Source organism: Gorilla gorilla, chromosome 2 (assembly GCF_029281585.2).
Source record: "Gorilla gorilla gorilla isolate KB3781 chromosome 2, NHGRI_mGorGor1-v2.1_pri, whole genome shotgun sequence".
Classification (NCBI taxonomy): Eukaryota; Metazoa; Chordata; class Mammalia; order Primates; family Hominidae; genus Gorilla; species Gorilla gorilla.
The window spans coordinates 152,130,287-152,155,256 of record NC_086017.1 but is presented as its reverse complement, the minus strand read 5'-3'; the positions used below and the strand labels follow the sequence as shown (position 1 = coordinate 152,155,256).

Below are 24,970 nucleotides of genomic sequence, written 5' to 3'. Positions count from 1 at the left end.
CAATGATTACATTATTAGTATTTTAAAAATTGAGAAGTAACTGTATGAATACATAATCCAATTAAAATCAGAATTCATTTCCTTTACATCTATAATGTTCTATATAAAAGTATATACATGCCAGATAAAAATCTTTTAAAAATTGGGAATTACTATAAAGAAAGAAGTAATTTAACAAATTTTTTTGCATACATCTGTGCCTAGGTGTATACAAAGGAATATACAAGTTAATTTAAACAAAATATACAGGCAACAAAACAGATACCCTCAATAGCTGAGATATACTTAGTCTGTCAAAGGTCATGTGTAGGAGAAAAAAAAGGCAGGCAAAATATTAAGAGTCAACATTATTTAATCTGATTAAATATCCTCACAACTGAAACAAATTTTTAATGCATGAAAATTTATAGCTCAACTTTAGAGGCTTACAAATTCTTATAGTATGCACTACAACAAATAAAAAGACCCACTTTAAATAAACTGTCCTTTTAATAAAATAAATTTTTATTATCTAAATTAAACATGAGTTCATATGGATAAAATGCAAAATGAAAATGAATTGAGAGGTCACTTGGAATAAAAATTACGTACAGTGCCTTATAAATCCTTAATGTGTGTGCTATCTGGTGTGTTAAAATCTTGCAGGCAGTATCATTAATGGTTTATTTTAGTGTGGTTTTGTGTAGTAAAGTGACAAGGTTAGCATTTTTTCCCTTGAATAGACAGCTGAAAATGATTTTTCACAGAACTATCTTTAAGTACTTCATACCCCCAAATCATTCATATTTAGACCTATAAAAATAATCCTAAAAAAAACCCCGAGTAATCTGGTCTAGATTATTTCAAGAACAAAGGGGGCAAAAGCCTACTTTAATGAGTCTGCATTGGACCATTCAGTTTTACTAACCATATAGTTATGTATAAAACTGCAAAGCTAAGTGTTAATGCTCATGAATAGTGCACAGAAGCTCTGAAAGCACAGTTCTCAGAACAATGTAACTGCAAACAAATTCAAACAGTATTTTCTACACAGTAAGTGTACAGTGTAATAACCTCTGAACAAGTATGAGATTATAAGTTTACCAAAACTTGAGGAATTCAAGTTGGGAAATGGCATCAATGTACAGATAAAAATGAACTATATGTTAACATTTGTACACATTTGAGAAAAAAGTGCAAACTGACAATTCTACTGAAATTCTTTGCAATGTGATACAAATACAGTAATAAATTCTGATGAGATACTCTAATGAAATAAGATGTTCCAGTGGAAATAAAGATATTCTGAACCTCTGCATTTGCTATACTGATATAATAAATATCAATATAAAATGACTGCTCATCTAACTTTCTAGATTCCAATTCTTTCAAATAAGATTAACATTTCTTTATAATTATGAGGTTATAAGCCAAAAACATAATCAATGGTAATTCAGAAATATATTTTTAAAGAACCTGATAAAGTGGTTATAAGGTTTGTCACTGGCCACCAACCTTTACCTTACATCCAAATTCGTAGGGGAAAAATCCTATCTATTAATATTCAACATCTGTAAAAATTACATTAAAAATAATTCTAGTTGTAACAAGATAATCTCTATGACACTAAATAAAAGAACTAATTCTCAAAATCCCAATCTATGTAGACCACTTGACTCATTCCATGGGTAAGCTAAGAGAGGTTCACATAAATTACATAATTTGCCCAAGGTTTCCTTATTGGTAAATGATTGTATTTCACTCTTTTGACCTTTAGATTGTCCCTTCCAGTTTTAAAGCTTCAGTGAATCAATCGACAATAAATACAAAAAGCCTTAAAAACAATTTGTAATACGATAAGGGCTATTGACCTTTCAGAAATTTGTATTTCAAACTTACTTACTTCATGAAGTATATAGGTCAAATTGATTCAATTTATTTCTAAACCAAAAGTGTTTAACAGTTTAAGGCACTCATTATTAAGCACATAATTGACATTCAATTTATTGATCAATAGCTGATGAAAGCAGCTACAGTTTATAAAGTTACAGCATAATTTGAAAATGTGAGATATGAGTAAATATGCAATAAATCTCAGATATTAGGGAGAATTTTCAATGGAAAACCAAAGTTCGTGGCTTTGTCTAACATGCATAGCAGCAAATGATTCCAGAACCAGATTGGTCAAACCAATTGTTTATCTTTATGGCAGGGTAAAGACCTAAAACTAGTTATTTTAATTCAGAATCATATATACTTATCAGTGATGACAGAAACAGAGAGTTCCTGGAAACATTTCTATAGTAAGCATGTACACATAGCCAGTGTCTAAATTTCAGGTGCTATCTAGTGTGAATTATGTAGAATAATAAACAATTAAAAAAAATACACATAGTAACTGAATTATCAATAATAATACATCACTCACAAAAATTTCAGCATTTGAGCACAGGACAAAATGAATACTTTACCAAGAATTGCCGACACATTTCAGACAGAAGCCAAAACATGCAGCAAAAAGGGAAAAGGCACTAACAGAAATTGAGGAGAGAAGAGTAAATTACAGCTCCATAACTTATTTATAGTGTAATTATGGTTGGATTCTTAAAACTGTTAACAATGATCACTAAACATTCAGTGGACTACACAAGGCAATATAAATATATTACTTGTACCCTAGCATGTAAACTCCTGACTACAAAAATGTCAACTGATGACAGATTTTACATATACCTAATTTGGTTTATATCGATAAATGTAAAAATCATCTAATCAATGAAAAGCACATTAATCATCAACTTTTCACTACAAACTTATAATTCAATATTAAGCCTCTAGGTTTCAGAAAGTTTTTTGTTTTTTAATATTATACATTCATACCTGCCATTGCAGCTGAAATCATATGTACTTGGGTAGAATCAGGATCAAATACATCATTCAACTTTTCCTTGCAGTTTGAATAAGCAGCAAAGTATATTGCTCTAAAATAGAGATTTAGATTTATCAATAAGCATGTTCTTAATGCGTAAGATTTACATATAAATTGATCTTCATAATTTTAGAATGGAGAAATTTAAAAACCATAAAGTCCTAGCCACATTCTCATGTAACATTAGATTTACACTTTTCATAAATACTCTGAAGTACTTTCTGTATTGACTCATTAAAATAAGACAACATCAAATGTAAAATTCCTACCATTCATCCTCAAACAGACCCCCTTCCAATACTCTGACAGCCACTTAACTCACTAAAACTTGGTATCCAAGAAGATAAAAAGAAAAAATGAAATTTAAAAAAAAGAAAATAAAAACAAAATAACAACTAATTTAAACAAAAATATTTAAGATTTTGATGTTTAGAAACTAAATGAATGAATAAGGCTGTAAGGCTGGTGTAATGCTAAGGCTAAATATAGTTATTGAAGATAAGTAGATATGGTATGAGCACTTAACATATAATTTTTTTCATGGGGAGAAGAGGGTGAAGCAGATCCAACTGATTAAAGTATATGCTAAACAATTTTAAGATACTGTGGTATATTCTAATTATACTACACACACAGTAATTCACATTATCCTTAAACAGACAAAACAATTCCAACAAAAGAAATCAGACCCATCAGGTCAGAATATGTTTTCCAATGTTTGTAAACACTGAGTGAAATTTAATTATTTCCCTCATTGTTAACTTACTGACTACGATTTTATGCATCCCCACTACCACCTCTTTGTTAACCTCCCATGCTTTGAATTATTTGCTTGCTGTATGAAATATCCAGTTATTTCCCCAAAAATCCTGATTACTCATCCAATAAGAAACAGAGTGACAAATACAAATGAGAATTTCACTGTTGTACTTTTTAATGTACTTAAGAAAAAAGGAAAATTAATATAACTGAAAATGAAACATTTTAATTTATGAGAAAGAAAAACATAAGATACACTTGATGCCAAGTTGGGAAGAGGAATAAATAATGCATTTCTAGAAATCGGTAAGAAAAAAAGAAATCCTAATGAGAAAATAGCCATGAAATATATATAGGCAATTCACAGGAGAGATATACAAATGACAAATTACAAGAAAGTATGACTGCACCAAAAATTAAATAAATCATATTAAAACAGTGAAAAATCCCTCTTAGTCCATTTCGTAAGTATTTAAAAAAGATGGACAGTAGCCAGCATTGGTAAGGCTATGGATAAGGGATAAAAATCCAGTATGCCTTTTTTTTTTTTTTTTTTTTTTTTTTGAGACGGAGTCTCGCTCTTTCGCCCAGGCCGGAGTGCAGTGGCCCTATATTGGCTCACTGCAAGCTCTGCCTCCCGGGTTCACGCCATTCTCCTGCCTCAGCCTCCCGAGTAGCTGGGACTACAGGCGCCCGCCACCACACCCGGCTAATTTTTTTGTATTTTTAGTAGAGATGGGGTTTCACTGTGTTAGCCAGGATGGTCTCGATCTCCTGACCTTGTGATCCACCCGCCTTGGCCTCCCAAAGTGCTGGGATTACAGGTGTGAGCCACTCCGCCCGGTCAATATTCACTAGTCTTAAATATGCATATGCCCTTTTATCCAGAAATTCTAATTTTAGGTAACCATCCTAAAAAAAATACTTCCTAAAGTATTCAAAGATAAAGGTTGAGGTATGTTTACTGAACCATTGTTTATACAATGAAAATCTAAAACTAATTTAAATGTATAATAAGGAAATGTTTATTAGTGCTAGAATGCTATACAATTTTTAAAAAATCACCCCACATATTATCATGGAAAAACTTCAGTTAGATTAGGTTAAACATTTAGTATTATTCAGTTTATGTAAAGCACAATAAAGTATACATGTTTTTATGTATATGATAACTGACAAAAATTACTGGAAGAATATACATGAACTGTCTATTAATGGTGTTTTTTTCTTTTAACTTGTTTTATAATTAGGATGCAATTTTGGATATTTTCTTAAAGAGAGAAAAAACCCATAAAAAGTTGAAACCTAATAAATAACAAGACATGGATCTGGTACATGGTTTGGATACAGAAAGCATTTTCACTCTAAATATGAACTTTGTACAGTGTTCTATCATGGAAGAGGTTAACAATCTAAGATGCAATGGTGTCAGAGAAAAATGATGAAGTTATGTTTTCATGTCCTTTTGGCTTAATAGGGACTGCAACCATTCTATCTGTTTGGTTTGTCCCATAAGCCAAACAATGACTTAGTTTTAAGAGTTCCAGATCTTCCCCTTTCTAACTGCTAGTTCCTTTGGTTGTTCCTTTAGTTATTAGTCCCTTTGCTTGTTCTCTGTCTTTTGACTTTATATAAAAACTGCTTCACAATGATCTTACTATGTGGTCCTTTGCACCTACACATGGTGCCATGCCCATCCTTTTAGACAGTTACTGATACCTGTTTGTCACACCATAGTTCTTTATCCTTATCACCTTGACACCTCTTCAGCATCTTCCTTGAATAGCTTCCTTTTTATTATGGTAAAGGCCATGTACATCACTTACTGTCCTTCAATGATACACAAATTCTCAGGTTTTTAGACTTTTTGTCCCTTTCTTCAACCCTGTTCTAAGCCCTGACATCCTTCCTAGTCCTTTGGTTCTATTTTCTATCTTGTTTCTTTGAAGTTTAATTTCTATGTGGAAAGTGAGAAAGGAACACTAACTTCAGGTGGAGCGCACAGCAGGACAGCTATGAAAAGCAGAAAAAGTCGAGATATCCTAAATGCCTTTTGGCCCAAGGAAAATATTTTGTTTAAAAGAATGCTTACCTTTCTTAAAGTCAAAAATTTTCAAGATGCAAGAGCTGGTTTAGTTAAACTCACAAATCTAGCAAACACTTATCTCAAAATATCAGGAGTATTTTGCAGCCTTAGCCCTGTGTAGATTTTCAATTCTGCACCCCCAAATTCTTCTAACTCCTATGGTCAGATGAGAGGATAAGCACCTCCCCAGAAGACTCAATACACTGCCACAAGCTACGAGAGTATTTCCATTTATCCTGCAAATATTAGTAATTTTATATCTCCTAGTCTATGCAATATAAAGATATATAATATATTCATTATTTTCAACTTTGATTACAACATCTCCCCCAAAAAAATCTCAGGTCCATTAATAGAATTTTAACATTTAAAACTCTTATCTATAAATACAGTGTTCCTTAAACTTCTAGGTATAATATGCGATACTTTATTATTTTCCCCCAGTATAAGACTATCAATAATTTAATGCAAATACTATACCTTCTCCCTCACATTATGAAACATAGCCTTTGTATTCATATTACTACTGTTAATTTCTAACAGCAATGAAATACTGTTAAGTCTTCAAAATATCCAGTATCATTTCCTACCACCAAACATTACTTTATTATATAAATTTGTTCTGGCTAGAATCTGAAATTCTTAAAAAGAAAATTAAGTATTTTAACTTCCCATAAACATTGAATACCACATTTATAAATTTAACTGTATCTATAAATGATTAAATCCAGGTGTGCTGAAACAAAAGAGATTGCCATAATTTGCTTTAAACAATTTTTTTTTTTTTTTACCTGGAAGGGGCTACCCCCACTAAATTGGGGCCTAATCCTCTAAACAAGGAACGAGGCCCTTCTTTTTCCAAGATCACCCTGAAAGAGAGAAAAAAAATTCTATCAGAAATATCTTTCAAAGTCTGGTACTTTATTTACTTTGTATATAAAGTTAGAGTCTAAATCCAGTACATTTGTAATATGTTGTGCTTCTCTGGTGAGTTTTCCTTACTTATTAAAAATTTGTGGCCAGGCATGGTGGCTCATGCCTGTAATTTCAGCACTTTGGACACTGAGGCAGGCAGATTCCTTGAGGTCAGAAGTTCAAGACCAGCCTGGTCAACCTGGTAAAACCTCGTTGCTAATAAAAATACAGAAATTAGCTGGGCATGGTGGTGCATGCCTGTAATCACAGCTACTCAGGAGGCTGAGGTAGGAGAATCGCTTGAACTTGGAAGGCGGAGATTGCAGTGAGCCAAGATTGCGCCACTGCACTCCAGCCTGGAGACAGAGCGAAACTCTGTCTCCAAAAAAAAAAAAAAAAAAAAAAAAGAAAACACACACACACACACACAAAACATTGTTTTTTCATGACATAGCATAAATTGTTGAAGACTGATAACAGATTTAGTAGTAATGATTAAAAAATCTGTTCAGATTCTTTCCTGAAAGATTAAGACACAATGATAAAGAGTTCTACATTATTTTCATATGATCATGCTACTCTTATCTTCGATTTCCTTAATTTTACTATCTTTACCAGCAAATTGAAAGCTTAATAACTACCCGCCAATTAGAAATGTAGTTCCTTCCTAGTTTTCAGGTCTTTTACTCAACATTGGACAATACTTCTTATTACTACAGTATTATCTCATCCCCATTCTATTGAAATGCTGTAGCAGAATCTATCACCCTAATGTCCTTTAAGGTACCAGAATGGTTGGCCTGTTATTTCTCCTGCCACTCAGTTAACTGTTGCTATACTGAGTATTTAACTGTATAATTAGCTGTTTATAACAAGAAAAAGTAAGTAGATAGAAAAAAGAAGGCAAGGCCCCTGACATTGGGAAATTTGCTGTTCTGTTTTGGTAAAAAGAATTATAACAAAACAAATAAATTAACAGACCATATTAACAAGCAAATACTATACAACCTAGATACATATATGCCCAGCAGAGAAAGGAACAGAGCCATGTGTAAGTCACAGAAGACTTTCTTGGAGTAAGTTATGAAATGAAGTTTTGGCAGTGAGAAGGAACAGAAACTGAAGAGTAGGTATTTTAATTCAGAGTTAACAGACTAGGCCAAGTAGTTCTCAAACATCTATCTGCTTAAGAGGGATCCTTTTAAAGGTAGTTGGGTCTAATGGTTAATTTAAGGCCTGAACCGAGTAGCCAGACTTCTCAGATATGAAGCCCAATGTTGGTAACGGATAACCCTATGACCCTGAAATAACTTTACTCTCATACTCAGTTTCATCAGCAGTAAATAAAAAAAACCAGTACCCCTTTACTGGTTACTGTGAGGATTAAGTAAATTAATATATAAAGAGCTTAAAAGAGCGCCTGAAAAACTTTGGAACTAAAACACAGCCCAGAAGGATTACTAGAGTTCCTGTGAAGGGAAGGCAAAACTACTGAAAAAGAGAATTAAAAAGTATTATCACAGAGGTCAAAAGAAGAATTTCAAGGAGAGGCAATCTGTGGTAGTAAATATCAAAATCATGATATTAAAATACTTTTCCTATTACAAATCAGATAGAAGTATTTATGTATAACTATAGCATTTTTTTTCTGAGACAGAGTCTCACTGTATCACCCAGACTGAAATACAGTGGCGCAATCTCGGCTCACTGCAACCTCCGCCTCCCAGGTTCAAGTGATTCTCCTGCCTCAGCCTCCCGAGTAGCTGGGATTACAGGTGCGCACCACCACACCTGGCTAATTTTGTATTTTTAGTACAGACGGGGTTTCACCATGTTGGCCAGGCTGGTCTCGAACTCCTGACCTCAGATGATCCACCCACCTCAGCCTCCCAAAGTGCTGGGATTATGGGCGTGACCCACCACTTATGGCATTTTAATTCAAAACTGTTATCAATTTTATTCTACCTATTCATGTACTTATGTAAACAAGTTTGAAAAAAGAAAAGGCTGATGAAACCTTTTAGTAACAAAGGTAAATACACAGAATGAGTTTATTTGCTATTACAAAATAAACACTACTGAACTAAGTTCAAACACTGAGCTGATAAGGCAGACACGAAAGCATTCCATTATTTACAAGTATAAACATACGAAACCTAATTTTAATAGTTTTGAAATTTCAAATCCAATTGCAACATAATGAAGTATGGCAAACTGTAAAAACAAATCTTTTCCAAACCATCAGGAAATGTTAAACAAATACTGAATAGCATTAGAACTCTGCTGTCTCAGTTGTACTTAGGTTACATAAAAATCACAGATTATCATTAATTGGATGTACTTACTTGTGAGAGTACTTGGAACATTAAAAATATACATGAAAGGAGTTAGCATTAAACATTATCACATTTCAAAAGTAAATGAATAATCCAAAATAAAATACTTATAACAGCTTTAGAAAAAACTCCACTGGATAAATGTAGAAATATTCTAAATACACATGATTTGGAAGTAAAATTACACTTTATCTTATCTGTCTAACTGTTCTTCTCCATTAGGGATTATCATTCCTTATGAGTACAATTCAGAGTAACTTCTGTAAACAGGTTTATAAAGAATCATTTTCAATGTGGCAGAATATAAGTGAACAAACATCTGGAAATCACTAACGCAAACAAACTAAAAAAGACTCCTGAATACTATGCTCTCACTTTAGGCAATGAAGAGGTCCGGGAGACACTACTCGGTTGACACTGGCTCCAGCCATGGTGTTCAGCTGAACTTCAGAAATATAAAGCGTCACAGAAGATGACTGCAGTCGTGTTTTTACAACTTCCAGTGGACATGTCAGAATAGCTCCCACTGTACCACCACATCTAAAAAAAAAAAAAAAAAAAAAAAGAACACAGCTTATCTACTTAATTCATAAGTTAGTACATATGCCCAGAGCTGTAATCCACATGGGTACCTGGAGCTTTGCCAACATACTAAAATTTATAATTTTTAATGTTAGATGACTAAACAAATTTTTAAGAGATTCCATTATTTGATTTCATACAAACATCTTCAGTAACTAAAATGAACACAGCTTAGTAACTATCCGGCAAGAATAATTGCTAAACACTTCAACTGATAGGTGCTGTTACTAAAATTGTACTGGTAAGTCACATAATGGCTTTAAATACTGTCCTAAGGTTTGATTTAGTACTCATGTATATATATAACTTGTGGCTCTGTTAAAATCTAGGCCATTCTTTGAAGTATATCCTATCTTTCAAACTCCTGTCCTTTCAAACTGAAGAAATGGTCTTCTGAACAATAAGGAAGAACTCACTGATAGTTAACCATACATAGTTCTCTTATTTTAAATACCCAAATATTCAGAAGTATTTCACCTACAAAAAAACACAGCATTTGAGGGCTGGGCGCATGGCTCACACATGTAATCCCAGAGCTTTGGGAGGAGACAAGAGGATGGTTTGAGGCCAGTTTGACATCAGCCTGGGCAACATAGCCAGACACCACTTTACAAAAAATTTGTTTAAAAAATTAGCCAGGTGTGGTGGGGCATGCATGTAGTCCTGGCTACTCGGGAGGCTGAGGTGGGAAAACTGTGTGAGCATAGGAGTTCAGGGCTACAGTGAATATGATCAGGCCACTGAACTCTAGCGTGGGCAACAGAGTGAGACCCTGTCTCAAAAAAGAAAAAAAATTGGCATTTGAGACTGACAATTAATACCTGTCAGGCCTACACGTGGAAAACTGTACAATGTAGGTAGGCTTGTTAGAAGAATCCAACTTAAATAAAAGGACTGATCACCAGAACAATAATAACAAAAGCTATTAATGACATTAAACTGTTTAAAAGGTATGTAAGATATAGGCTGAGTAATTATTATTTTATTATTTTAAAATACAAGAGTAGAAAATAATTTCCTCTTAAAACATTAATAACTACCAAGTGAAGCCTTTAGAACTGCTTTCTAATCAAAAGGGAAAATCACTCAGAAAAGCTCTTAGTGCGGTGAAAGAGAAAAGCTAGTTGAGTCAGGTTAACATGGATCTTCAAAATGGGCATTAAAAGAAGAAAAAGAAAAGCAACCCATGCAATAATACACTAAACAATTCTACCTCCACAATAAAAAAAAACACACACACATATATATAAAGGAAAGCAGGCATGGCAATGTTAATATCACTCCGAATAGAATGTAAAAGAAATTTTAAAAGATAAAAATATGTCATATTGGTGTATTAGTATATGCCACCAAGAAAATAAGATAAAACCAAACTGTACGCAACTAGAGTGAAAAACTTACGCAACAAAACTATTAAAAAATAAAGAACATTATATGTAAAATAAAAAACATGCCCCTTACCTCACAGTACATTTTAAAATTAACTCGAAATGGATCACAGACCTAAGTTTAAAATGATGAAACTATAAAACATCTAGGAAAAAAACATCTGGAAAAAAATCTTTTAACTTTGCGTTAGGCACAGACTTCTTATATGGACATCAAAAGAAGCACAAATCATTAAAGAAAAAAACTGAAAAACTGGACCTTATCAAAACTAAAAACTTCTACTCTGAAAGAAACTGCTAACACAATGAAAGAAACTGAGAAGAAAATGAAAGCCATAGACTGAGAACAAATATTTGCAAATCATTACCTGCAAAAGTGCTTATAATCAGGAATAAAATCAAGTAATTCAATAAGAGATTTAACAGATAGTGATATATAGACGCAAATAAACACACAGAATTCTGCAAATTATTTGTCATCAGGGAAATGCAAAGTAGATCCATTATAAGCTACTACTGCCCATCTATTAAATGGCTAGAATTAAAAAGACTGACCAACAGCCAACCGCTGAACAACTGGAAATCTCTTACACTGCTGGTGGGAATTAAAAATGGTACAGGCATTTTAGAAAGCAGTTTGTCAGTTTCTTACACAGTTAAACATAACACTGCCACACAGCCCTATCTCACTTGTAGGTACTGACCCAAGAGAAATGAACAGACATGTCCACAAAAAGACTTGTTCATGAATGTTTATAGTAGCTATACTTATTCATAGCTAAAAACTGGGAACAACCCAAATGTCCATCAACTAGTGGAAGCCAACTGTGGTACAACTATATAATAGAATACTATTCTGCAGTAAAAAGCCACCACCTGGGTAAATCTCAAAAGCATTATGCTAATTGAAAAAGCTAAGCACAAAAGGCTTTTATTTTTGACGTTAAAAAAATTATCCCCCTCGTTAAGCAAACACTTTTATGATATTCTAGAAAAGGCAAAATGAGAGGAACAGAAATGAGATCAGTGGTTTCCAAGGGGTAGAGGAGAGGGAAGAAAGTGACTGCAAGGGGTATGGGGGGATTCTTGGAATAACAAAAACTGTTCAATATCCCTTTTTTTTTTTTTTCTTTTGAGATAGTGTCTTGCTCTGTCACCAAGGCTGGAGTGCAGTGGCATGATCATAGCTCACTGTAGCCTTGAACTCCTGGGTTCAAACAATCCTCCTGCTTCAGCCTCCCTAACAGCTGGGACTACAGGCACATGCCACCATGCACAGCTAAATTTTTTAAATTTTTTAAAATTTTTTTGTTGAGACAGGGTCTTGCTATGTTGCACAAACTGGTCTTGAACTCCTAGCCTCAAGCAATCCTCCCACTTCAGGCTTCCAAAGTACTGGGATTATAAGCATGAACCACTAGGCCCAGCCAATATCCTGACTATGGTAGTGTTTAAATGACTATACAACTGCCAAAAGTCAATAAACAGCATACATTTAACAAAGGGTAGATTTTACTGTATGTAAACGATACCTTGACAAATCTGATTTGAAAAATATGTGAAAACCAGTAAGAATTCTTAATATATGAACTACCTGGGGCTGAATATATTTATATTATGTGAAACATTCAATCATAAATAAGCTTAATACTTCAAAAAAAATTCCACTCATAGCTTTAAATAGGCAGTTGAAAAAATTTAACCCCCCCCCAAAAAATGTCAAAACCACAATTATACGGTCAGATTTCAACAAAATTAGACAAAAAGTAGTAGGATTATAGCAAATCTGAAACAAAATTAAGTAGAACTTAGAAACCTCAATACTCAATAAACAAGGAAAAGATATTTTCAAACAGCCATGAAATAGTCTTAAAACTTCATTATATATGAGGCCACAAGAGGAATCTTAAATAGAAGCCATAAATTTACTTATGATAAGAGTTGAGAGCTAAGTGGTAAAAGACATGAGTCATCATCACACAGTATACTTGGAGTATATGCAATGTAGGACTCAGAAGAACCTGTGGGTTAGTCCATACCATATTCACACTATAACAGTGATCTATTTATGGCAAACCATAATAATTCAATTTGTCTTTGCCTGATTTCTTTTTAGCAGTTTAGTGTATTTACTTTGTAAATTTATTGAACACAAAACCCACAAACAGGCCCAAAATCTACAATAAACATGTACATGTTTTGATTTTATATTCTGTAAAACCTAAGAAAGCGTATTCTTGAATATGAATAACTTCTAAAAAATGTATTCAATGAACATGAATTACTTCTATAATTAAAACAAAAACAAACAAAAAGCAACATGAGCACATAAAGCCATGATTCCTACCCAGTCATTCCTGGTTCCAAGAAAATAAATATTATACAACGAAAACAAAACAACAATGGTAAAAACAATACCTATGCCTCACACGCTTGTTGTAAAGATGATATAATATAATCCACATAAAGCATTTTGTAAAGTGGCACATAAAAAGTGCTCAATAAATATTAGCTATGTAGTTATGTGTCTCCATTACTGATAATGGTAACTATGAAATTTTGTAATAGAAGTCTTATGAATATTTTGTGGCCAGACCAACAGACAAGGTAAATACTATGATATTTAAAAAACACTTCAGCAAGTAAAACACATGAGAATCTAAACTGGCCAGGCATGGTGGCTGATGCCTGTAATCCCTTTCAGAGGCTGAGGTGGTAACATCACTTGAGTCCAGGAGTTTGAAACCAGCCTAAGCAACACAGTGAGACTCTGTCTCTGAAAAAAAGAAAGAGGCCGGGCGTTGTGGCTCACTCCTGTAATCCTAGCACTTTGGGAGGCTAAGGCAGGTGGATCACCTGAGATCAGGAATTCGAGCCCAGCCCGGCAAACATGATAAAACCCCGTCTCTACTGATAATACAAAAAATTAGCTGGGCGTGGTGGTGCATGCCTGTAATCCCAGCTACTCCGGAGGCTGAGGCAGTAGAATCGCTTCAACCCAGGGGGCAGAGGTTGCAGTGAGCCGAGATTGTGCCACTGCACTCCAGCCTGGGCAACAAGAGTGAAACTCCATCTCAAAAAAAAAAAAAAAAAAGAGAGAAACAAAGGAAAAAACAGCCAGGTGCAGTGGCACATGCCTGTAATCCCAGCTACTTGGGAGGTCAAGGTAAGAGGATCACTTAAACCTGGGAGGTCAAGGCTTTAGTGAGCTGTGATTGCACTATCACACTCCAGCCTAGGCCAAAGAGTGAGACCCTGTCTCAAAACAATGACAACAACAACAACAACAACAATAAAACAAAATTAAAAAACAACAAAAAATAAAGCCAGGTGTGGTGGCTCACACCTGTAAACCTAGCACTTTGGGAGACCGAGGAAGCTGGATCATTTGAGGTCAGGAGTTCAAGACCAGCCTGGCCAACATGGTGAAACACCACCTCTACTGAAAATACACACACACACAAAATTAGCCGGGCGTGGTGGTGCACGCCTGTAATCCTAGCTACTCGGGAGTCTGAGGTGGGAGGACTGTTTGAACCTGGGAGGCGGAGGTTGCAGTGAGCCGAGATTGTGCCAGTGCACACTCCAGCCTGGGTGACAGAGCGAGACTCCATCTCAAAAAATAAATAAATAAGTAAATCGTACAGAGGTGGGGGTGGCATAAAGTGGGTATATGCACAAGCACTTAGGTTGTCCTGAAGCAGTTTTACATTATAGAATGCAATAGATGTGTAGTATAGGGGTGACACTCTGGTATTTCTCTTGCTGCAATTTAAAAATAATTATTATGCACACTGAAATCAGAATTGATGTAGAGAACAAAACTATTGCTTCAATAAAGTTGGGATGAACTACATTAGATTTATCTTTTCTCCATGTCAAAAATCTCACTGTCTAAAGGAATATGCCAGAAGAACAGAGAGGCCCAGAGAAATCGGCAGCTACAAGTTTTCAACCAATGAGGCAAATGGGAAAGACAACTTAGTAAAGAGGAAGAAAGGCTTGCAGAGGGAAATACCAAAAAGCAGCAGAGTTTTTCCCTGCAGAATCCCTAGGAGGCCTAATGATTAGGTCACCAAGTATTCAAGAGGGAATTAAGGCAAAGAACTGAAAACAGGACTGGCTGCTGTCACAGTCTGTATGACAAAGGTAGGATGCCCAGTGTTGCTCTATGCCTTACACACACACAGACACACACACACACGCTGGATAAAACTATATTCCTAGGCAGAAGGCTAATTCTCTGAAGAATACAAACTCAACATTTCTGAGCTTAGGTTTAGCAGGAACAAAGGATGCAAAAACAATCCACACCAAGATGCGCTACTGCAATCTTTCAAGGACTTCAACTTCCAGAAAGAAAAAAGGTCACATAATAGAGGAAAAGTGACCAGATTAGCATCATACTTCTCGACGACTGCAGATTACTTATCCTAAAATTCTATACCAAACCAAACTATACATCTGGGACAAAGAAGTATTCAAGAAATTGCCCACTGTATACCCTTTTCTTACATAGCTAACTAAAAAATGTATTCCACAAATTAAGACAGTAAACTAAAAGAAGATGGTGGTGGGGAGGGAACCAAATGCAGGAACAGAATAACCCAAGACAGAGAAAGAAGTCCCAAGATGATAGTGAAATGGCAGACCTGAAAAAAAACCAATCAAGATAGGATTAGGATGACAGAATTCAGTGGGACAAAAGTCTCCAGGAAAAAAGACTGACAGATGAACACAGCTGACCATATGAAAACAAATGTTCAAGTATGAGTACTCACATAACTAAGCAAAAGTTTTTTAATGGAGGCAATTATTAACTTCAGGGGCAGTGGGGGGTGGGGGCGGGGAGGAATGAAGTTATTCAAGAAAGGAAAGGTCAACATAATAGACAACTGAAACTTAGCTCTGCAGTGAACAATATTTGTATTGTCACAATAAGGTAAGCACTGACTTTTGATTTTTAACAAAAACTGTTACCAAATTATATACTGAAAGGATGTAAAGAAAAAGGAAACAAGAGAGTGGTACAATATAACTAAATCCTCATCTACCAGAACAGAAAGATGATGTATAATACATTAATTTGAAAACCAAGAAAAAGCAAGAGAAAAAAATGGTGGAGTAGAAGCAGGCACTCATTACTGGTCTTACTTCCCTCTGATCCAGTGATGTGGATGACATCAGTTGCAAGGTGTGGCTAATGTAATTTGCTATTAAACAACATAGTTCAAGGTTGGATGCTTTACTATTTTTAAAAAGTTACAATTCAAAGTTATTTCTATAAAACAGTCACTGGTTTGTTCTGTGTGCTTTCTTGATTGGCAAAGAATTCCAAAGACAGAATAGCCAAGTCTGTAACGGAAGGGTGTAAGTTCATTACTTTGTAACATCAAAAATTCAGAAAGGAGAGTTTCTTGGTTACGAATCTAACAACACTGTTAAATGTCACTATACCCCTGGTACACCCAGATTAGAAATAACTACATGTTCTTTATGTTCGTAGTGAAACTACCTAGATTGACACTCATTTAAAGTTTTATAGGCAAATGTCCTATATCTTAAAAGATATGAGAAGGCCAAGATCGCTTGGTGAGTCAAATAATCACATAGCTATGTATTGATCTTATAGAATATTTAAAATTGTTTAATATGGTATCACTAAAGCATTTTATAAGACATTTAAAACTATTTTATTTTCATGATGTTTGCCAAATTGTACAGTAAGTTTATCAAGTCATCTCAGTAATTTACTGGAATGTGGACACATCTCTAGCCTATGGTAATACTGCAGATGCTAATAAAGCCAAACTTTTTAGAGTTTAACTGTCTAAGAACTTTCAAATGTTGCTTCTACTTAGTGCATATAATGAAGATAAAAATTCTAGCATGCCAGGGGGTCTAGCTACCTTAAGGGCCTTTATGGAACTCTTGAGTAAAGAAGTGGCAAAAAGATAGTGTTTTTCTGTTTTTGAAGCTAGGCACAGTGTAGCCAATACTGGTTTAAAAAACAAAACAAATAAAACAACCCTGTGCAAACAGGTTTTGTAAGAAAGAGCAAGGCCTCTGTTGGGAGCCTCAAAGTGCTCTCCCACACTAGTTATTGAAGCACGGGAATCAAAAGTTGAGGGTGGGGAGATGGGAGAGAAAGGAGAAAGAGAAATTGTTCACTAAGTGAATATGAATAGCAGATGAATTTCAGCCATCATACCCAGTCATGAATCCCTAAGACAGGTACATAGACATAAAACCCCATTGACTGGATAGTCCAAAGCTGCTGAACCACTAGATCTGGCTCCCCTAGCTTTAAAAGGACTGGAAAAAAATCCAAGGCACTGTTAGACATATGTCCTCAATATTAACCTCTTGAGCATGTATGGATCAGGAAACTTGTTTTTAACAGGCAAGGTAACAGATAGATGAACAAAATATTTTCTGATGAGGTCAACAATATTTGTATGTGCATATTATTTAAAAAGGTACTTCAGAATTCATTTTATTAACTTTAAGCAGTGTTTAGCTTTATAAAGCAAGATGAAAAGGATAAAATATTTTATTTTTCTGTCTGCAGTGATACTCTACTTAGGGCATTAGTTACATTAAGAAATATCAATCACTGGCCGGGTACGGTGGCTCACGCTTGTAATCCCAGCACTTTGGGAGGCCGAGGTGGGCAGATCATGAGGTCAGGAGATGGAGACCAACCTGGCTAACGCAGTGAAATCCCATCTCTACTAAAAATTGTAAAAAAGAAAAAAAAAAGAAATATCAATCACTAAAGATGAAGTTTCTTTAAAATGCTAGCCAAACTTAAAGAGTTTTTCAATCTTAAAACATGTAGACTGGGCTGGGCATGGTAGCTCAGGTCTGTAATTCCAGCACTTTGGGAGGCCGAGGTGGGTGGATCGCCTGAGGTCAGGAGCTCAAGACCAGCCTGACCAACATGGTGAAACCCTGTCTCTACTAAAAGTACAAAAAATTACCTGGGTGTGGTGGCAGGCACCTGTAATCCCAGCTACTTGGCAGGCTGAGGCAAGAGAATTGCTTGAACCTGGGAGGTGGAGGTTGCAGTGAGCCGAGATCGTGCCACTGCACTCCAGCCTGGGCAACAAGAGTGAAACTCTGTCTTAAAAAATAATAATAATTTAAAAAACCACATAGACTGTCCCTGAAATTCTATGCAAATCATTAAGGAAGTCTTACCAAAAATTGTTTCTCTGGTAGTACATTTGTATAACTATTTTCTCTGAAGCTTTAGTGTTTAGACAAGAAGCAATACAAGTTTTTGAAATGGTGATGGACATCTATATACCTGATAGACCAACTTAGGAAAAGTCAGCAATGCGTGGTTGAGAATAACACAGCATTTTTTTAAGTATAGGAAGTGTTTCTGATGCAGGAAAAAATTAACACGTTATTCTCATTGTGGATGATAAAGCAAAATCAAGACTAGTAATACTGAAAATTTTAGCCAACTTAGATAAACATGGAAGGAAGCCGTATCATACAGCCCAAGATGCAGTTGTAGAGTCTTTACTATTTAGAGTGTTTTTTGGTTTTCGTAAAGCTAGGCACAGTGTAACCAAGACTGGTTTAAACAAACAAAAACTAAAATCTCTGTGCAAATAGGTCTTGTAAGAAAGAAAAAGGCCTTTGTTGGGAGCCTCAAAGTGCTTACTATTTTAAGGAAAAATAGTAAGATACGAGACTGAGAAATAAAAAAAAAAAAATCCATTATAGGAACAAAATAGGCTGAGGGAATGTGGCAGGTTTAGTAAAAGTAAATTTCCCCCTTTCGTTGCTACCCTTTACAGCAAACCTTAAAATTGTCTATTTGTTGTCTCTAATTTCTCTCCTACTCCAACCAGACTTTTACTCCCCTGCCCTGGAAATTACTAAAAGTCACCAAAGTTCCTCAATTAAATTCAGTGGTTAACAGCTTTCAGACATCTTAAATGACAGTAACATTTGATAGTTGATCACTTACTCCTTTCTAGATCTTGTATATTTGCTCCATTTGGATTTCAGGATACCGTATTTTTTTGGTCACTATGAAGTGTACTTGGCTGGTTCCTCCTCTTCTCCTCATTCCTCTTCTCTTGATATCTTTTATTGAAGTCCCCAGAGGGTAGTTCGTGGTCCCTTCCTCTCTATATTCACTCCCTTAGTGATCTCAACTAGGCTCATGGCACCACTTATGTTCCAATGACTACTAAATATATATCCCTAGTTCAATCCTCTTTCCTGGACTCCAGGCTAGTATATCCAATCACTTAAACAATCAGCTTCTTGACCTCTCTACTTCTCAAACTTACCATGTCTAAAATGGAGCTTCTGATCTCCCCTCACCCCAACTCTGTTCCGTCTGCAATCTTGCCCATCTCAGTTGACAGCAATTCCACCCTTCCAGGTGCCCAAACTAAAAACCCTGGAGTTATTCTTCGCTCTTCTTCTACACTCTGCATTCAATATGTCAAAAATCTTATTATCTTTACCTTCGAAGTCTAACTAGAATTCAACCACTTCTCACAATGTCCATTGCTTCCAACCTAGTCTGAATCACCATTATCAGTCAAGTGGATTATTGAAATAGCCAGATTCAACTCCCTACTTCTGCCCGTCCCACGCATAGTCTAGCAGAGACCAGTTAGCCTTTAAAAATTCTATGACTCCTCCCATTTCAATAGAAAAGGTCAAAGTCCTTTAAAGGCTTAAGAAGGCTCTATCATTCTGGCCATACCTGCCTCATTATCTCACTCTTACCAGGGCTAGGGTCTTACTGGGGCTAGTTCCTTTTGTATAGCTAATTCTCTCCTTTCCAAGTCTTTACTCAAATGTCATCTCAATAAGATTCATCATCATTCGATTTAGTACTAGAGTGCACTCCTACCACAGTCCTTTAAGGTGCACCACTTTTTTTTCCCACAGCACTTAACGCCTTCTAGTTAATGATAACAATTACTAGACAAGACAGTCCCTTGTCTTGCTGTCCGGTTGTCGATATTCTTCAATACTATATTACAACCGGACAAGTGGTAGGTTCTTAAAGGTTAGCTGCAATGTAGAATCTGAACTATACCAGTAAACTTTTCATACTGTTATATTAAAATCCACTGGTCTATTTTAAAATCTGAATGACTTTTTTACCCATGGCTGACTCCATGAAAAAAAGAAGCTAGTGTAGCCTGCAACTTAAACAACGCAGAACCACACTTCGGCATACAGTTACTTCATGTCTATTTCCCATTTTGTCACACAAAATATTAAATATAGAGGTATTCAAAGGTTGTGATTTAATAAAATTAGTATTTTTACTCCTTCAAGAGCATTCTTAGGTTAAACTGGCTTTTTTTTTTTTTTTTAATTGAAATTACCTGGAGGTGAATACGATGACTACAGTCTGGTGCCACTGCCTTGATGCATGCTAAGGCATCAGCAGTTTTACCCATCATTGCTTTTGCACCATCAGGACAAATGTCAACAAATTTGTGCCAATAATGTATTTTTATGAAAATAGTTTTAAACTCTCAGACCACAAGAAGGGTCTCAAGAAGGAGAATCCCTGACCCACAATGTTGTGCTACACTAATCCATTTGCAGAAAAATGGTAGCTGCTGTGCTACAGTAATTCATTTACAGAAAAATGATTTGAGAATATTCTCCAACAGGATAAGAAACTTCCCTTAGTTTTGCAGTCTATTAGTAAGAAGAACGGAATGCATTTTTAGAAGGAAAAAAGGGAAGGAGGATGTCTGAATGTTTGTCTCCTCCAAAACTAGTAAGATGAAATCCTACTCACATCCCAAGGTGATAGTATTAGGAGGCAGACACTTTCAAGGTGATTAGGTCATGAGATTGTAGCCCTGACATTTGGGATTAGTACCTTTATAAGACACCAGAGATCTTGGCTAGCCTCTCCTACTACGTGAGGATACAGCAAGAGAGTATCTTCTATGAGGAAGTAGACCATCATCAAAGAACCTGTTATTGCTTTAATTTTGAACTTTCCAGCCTTCAGGACTGTCAGAAATATTTGTTATTTATAAGCCACCAGTTTTTGGTATTTTGTAATGGCAGCTTAGACAGAGCAAGACAGAGGAAAAGGAGAGGTAGTAAAAATTAAGGAAATGAGACTAATAAAAATATGGTCAGAGTGAAGAGGAAATAAATCACATTAATTATACTTTTAAGTATTCTACTTCTGCCCTGATCTTCAAGCAAACAGGTGAAATAATTTAACAAATATCGTTCATTATACCCAAATGGGAGTTTCCTACTGAATAAATAATGATTGAGCAAATAAATGAGCTCCAGGATATAAAAATAGACAGTTCTTAGATCATCTTTGATTTTACTCACTACATATATTAAATTATCTGTCATAAGAGCTACAAAGAAAATACTTCATCCACTTAAAGTCTTAAGGTATATAGCTCCTATTTGAGACAATATCTCCCTCAAATAGAAAAAAAATGAGCTGCCTCTGTAGATATACGCAGCTGATACAATAACTAGACAATGTACAATTCTACCAGTCTTTAAAAATACATTTAATAGTGCTTTCATCTCTATATACATACATTAGAGGTACAGCTAAAATTAAATCATATTTACACCTTTTTTACAGGCTGTCATGATATCGTTCCTTAACTACTGACCTTACAAACTCTGAATATTAACTCTGGCAAAAGCATAATGGGATCAAAGGGTGTCTTAAAGAAAGCACGAGTTATGCATGTGAGTATTTCACCCAGAACCAAGGTCCAGTGCTGTTGTTTAACAATACAGCTACTAGGCTATTAGAAATGTGGGATTCTGATAAATATATTTGAATATTACAATTTTACTTATCAGAAAAACAACTCAAAGGCTCCATATTCGGAAAACCCTTGCCTAAGATTAAATACTCTGTGAAAGGTTACTCTTGGTTCTTTTAAAATATACTGGGCTTCCTTTAAAAAGATAAGGTGTGTTTTACTGAACTCACTTATGTAACCACATATAAAAATAAAATCAAGATGAGATGCAAAGGAAGAGAAATTATACGGCTGAGCACCTATCTTGTATCAAATCCTACATACCATATCTCATTTAATACTCTAAGTTAACTACATATGCTAGACTGGGGGAGAGGGGATGGAGCTCCTAATCTGTGTGTTTAGATGCTACAAATACCTCCCATTCCTGCTCTTAAACCAGAAAACCTATATGTACATGTTTTTATAACAAAATGATGATCCTAATCCAAAGTGGGAAATTAGTGCAATCAAGCTAGCATTTATTTCAAATATAAGTATGCCCCATTTTTAACTAAACTTGATACATGAATCCTGAACGCAGAATAATAGAAATGTTAGGAGCTAGAGAAGGGCTTTAGAGATCATATAATACAACCTCCTAATTTTATAGATGAAGCAATTGAAATAAAAGTGTCCATTTTTCACCCAAATTAAAATAGTGCTAGACTACATCTGCGGTCTCCTCACTTCAGGGTTATAGATCTAATTACAAGAGGGAGCTCAATTATTTGCATGAGATCTTTTCAAGAGCATCTACATAGCTACTGAATTTTTTAAAAAAGATTTAATTTGCCTGATTATTGGCAGTAAACATTTCAGAAATATGGAAAGCAAACTGCCTAAACTGGGTCTCACAGATCAATAGAAAAATATTGTTTTTATGCCAGAACAGTGGCTGGCCCATAATTGGTGTACAACAAATATTTGTTGAATGAAAGTGTGCCAACCTAAAGAAAGTATTGCCATCACTGGCTCAATAGAGTCCATATGTCCAACTCAAAGCAAGGCACCGTGAATAGAACTGCGTGTGTATTTCTTTCATATTCTTAAAAGTCGATCTAAAAACTGTAGGATTTAAGAAGATGCCGGTAAGAGTCTCAGCATAATTCACCGAAGGCATTTGTGATAAGAAAACTCTTTATAATCCTCCAAATAAGCAACTCTTAAAATTGCTATGATTCTCCAAATGATTTAGAAGGAGCAAATCTAAACAGGAGGCTAAACTGGAAGCTCTAACACTCATTTTGGCAATCAGGGAACTAAGACTTTAGGCTTAGTCCTAATCTTGCACACAATAGTAATTATTAACACTATCTTCAAAAAATCTGACCTCTCTCCACTCCTACTTTCTCCTAAGCAGCAGAAAAGCAAACGGTGTTCAAGAGGGGTGGTTTTCTCGAAAGGAATCTGACCCCAAAGGTACTGCAAAGCTTTGCACCCCATTCAACACCTGGAAAACCTCGGGCAAGAAATTTTCCAAGGGCTAGAAACACCCTACAGCAACCACGGGAGAATACCAAAGCCTTCCCCGCTCGATCCCATAGCCCCCTTACCACCCACCTTGCAAAGCCGAGCCCGGAAATGAGCGGCCCGAGGTCCGAGGTGGGGCGTGAGTGACGTGCAGAGGCCCAAGCGAGCGCTGCAAGGAGCGAGGGCTGAAGGAGTCTCCGGCGCCCATTTTGTCCTCAGCCTCCGCACTTTCCGCCCCGTCCCCTTGGGCCATGCAACCTACGCGAAATCCGAAGCCAGGCTCCTCAAAGCGGCCCTGGATCCCCGACGCCTGCTAGATTGCCGCGTGCGGCCAGGTCCAGCGGCGTCCGGGTAATCAAGCGCCGACCCCAGCTCTTGCCCGCGTCTCCTCAGACGCATGGATTCGGCCTCCGCCTCACCCCGGCCCCGCGGGCCCAAAACCTCACTCCCGGCCCGGGTTTCATGCCTCAACCCTCTTTGCCCGGGCCTCACTCTCTCGCCCTCGGGCCCGGGCCTCACCCCCTTGCTTCCCCGAACCGAAGCCCCCATCACCACCCACGGGCTGGGTCTCTCCCCTCACCCGCAGGCCCGTGGCAGCTCCCCGCCCAGGCCTCACTCCCGCCCCGCTACCCCCCCAACCCCCTCGGCCCCCCTCGCCCCCCCTCGCCCCCCCTCGCCCCCCTCGCCTGCGTCTTCGGCCCCAGCACCCTCAGCCCCAGTGCGCACGCCCCGCCAGGACCTTACCCTCCGGCAAACAGATGCACCAGCGTGTCCCTCTGGCTCATTCTCTCTCCCGCATGTCCTCCGGCCGCTGAGGCGGGACGCGGATCTGGCCGCCCGCTACGGCAGGCGGCTTCGGTCCCGGACTGGAGACGCACAGCGCCCCGGGGACGGCGAGGAGAGCTGGCCGAGATGCGGCTGCAGAAAGCAACCGGCACAGCCCTCCCCGCGGCACTCCAGCCGCGCCACCGCCTGCCTAAGCGCGCCGCCCTTCACCAGAGGCTGAAAGCGACGCAGCGCAGCGCGACGGAGAGTGGGCGGGGGATGGTAGGGGGAAGATGACTATTTGATGGCTCCCGACATAAACAGAGGCTCCCATTGGTGTGAGCGTCGTGACGTCACGCACTCTGCAGGGCTCTTTCACGTGATCCCTGCGGGCTCTTTCAATGAAAGGGGCCGCGAGGCGTGGCCAGAACGCGTGCCCGGAGGGTGGTAGGTCACCGCGCTCCTCGCACCTGAGACCTGTGGCGCCCCTGGCCTGAGTGAACGCGCCAATCACGGCTGCACTCTCCTGAACAGGGAACTGGTGGGGCGGGAAAAATCGACTTGGTTCCGGGTTCACAAGCGGATTTACTTTGAAAAAATTGAATTTATGACCCAGCAATTCCCTTGGTGTCTATCTCAGAGTAACCCTCGCACAATGCATAAAAAGGTTTGTGCATGGATACTCCTGCATAGGCTCACAAACAGTACAGAATTATGAACAATGCTTGCAGTTGCAGAAAATTGAAATCAGTGGGGGAATGAAGAAATAAATCATGAAACATTCCTACTATGGAATATTATGCAATCGTGACAAGGGATGAGGTGATTCCATATGACAAAAAATCTCCCGAAGTGTGTAATAAGTAAAAAAGGCAAGTAGAATTAAAACACTTGGGTTTGTTTTTAAAAGAATAAAAGTTCATGGGAAGTGGAATTAAAAGATAAAATTTAAAAATATAAAC

The 24,970-nt window shown here is 37.0% G+C and overlaps 1 protein-coding gene across 1 annotated transcript in view; it reads right to left on the bottom strand.

The window, feature by feature from the left end:
* Positions 1-24,522, bottom strand: part of SLC25A36 (solute carrier family 25 member 36) — a 38,414-nt gene extending 13,892 nt beyond the window's left edge. Inside the window, exons 1-4 of the mRNA XM_004037755.5 lie at positions 23,988-24,522; positions 9,380-9,544; positions 6,545-6,622; positions 2,860-2,960 (exon numbers count right to left, since the gene is read on the bottom strand). Coding sequence (XP_004037803.1) covers positions 2,860-2,960; positions 6,545-6,622; positions 9,380-9,544; positions 23,988-24,028 — 385 coding nt within the window. The 5' untranslated portion in view covers positions 24,029-24,522. The remainder of the gene's footprint in view (positions 1-2,859; positions 2,961-6,544; positions 6,623-9,379; positions 9,545-23,987) is intronic.
* Between the last annotated feature and the right edge of the window lie 448 nt (positions 24,523-24,970).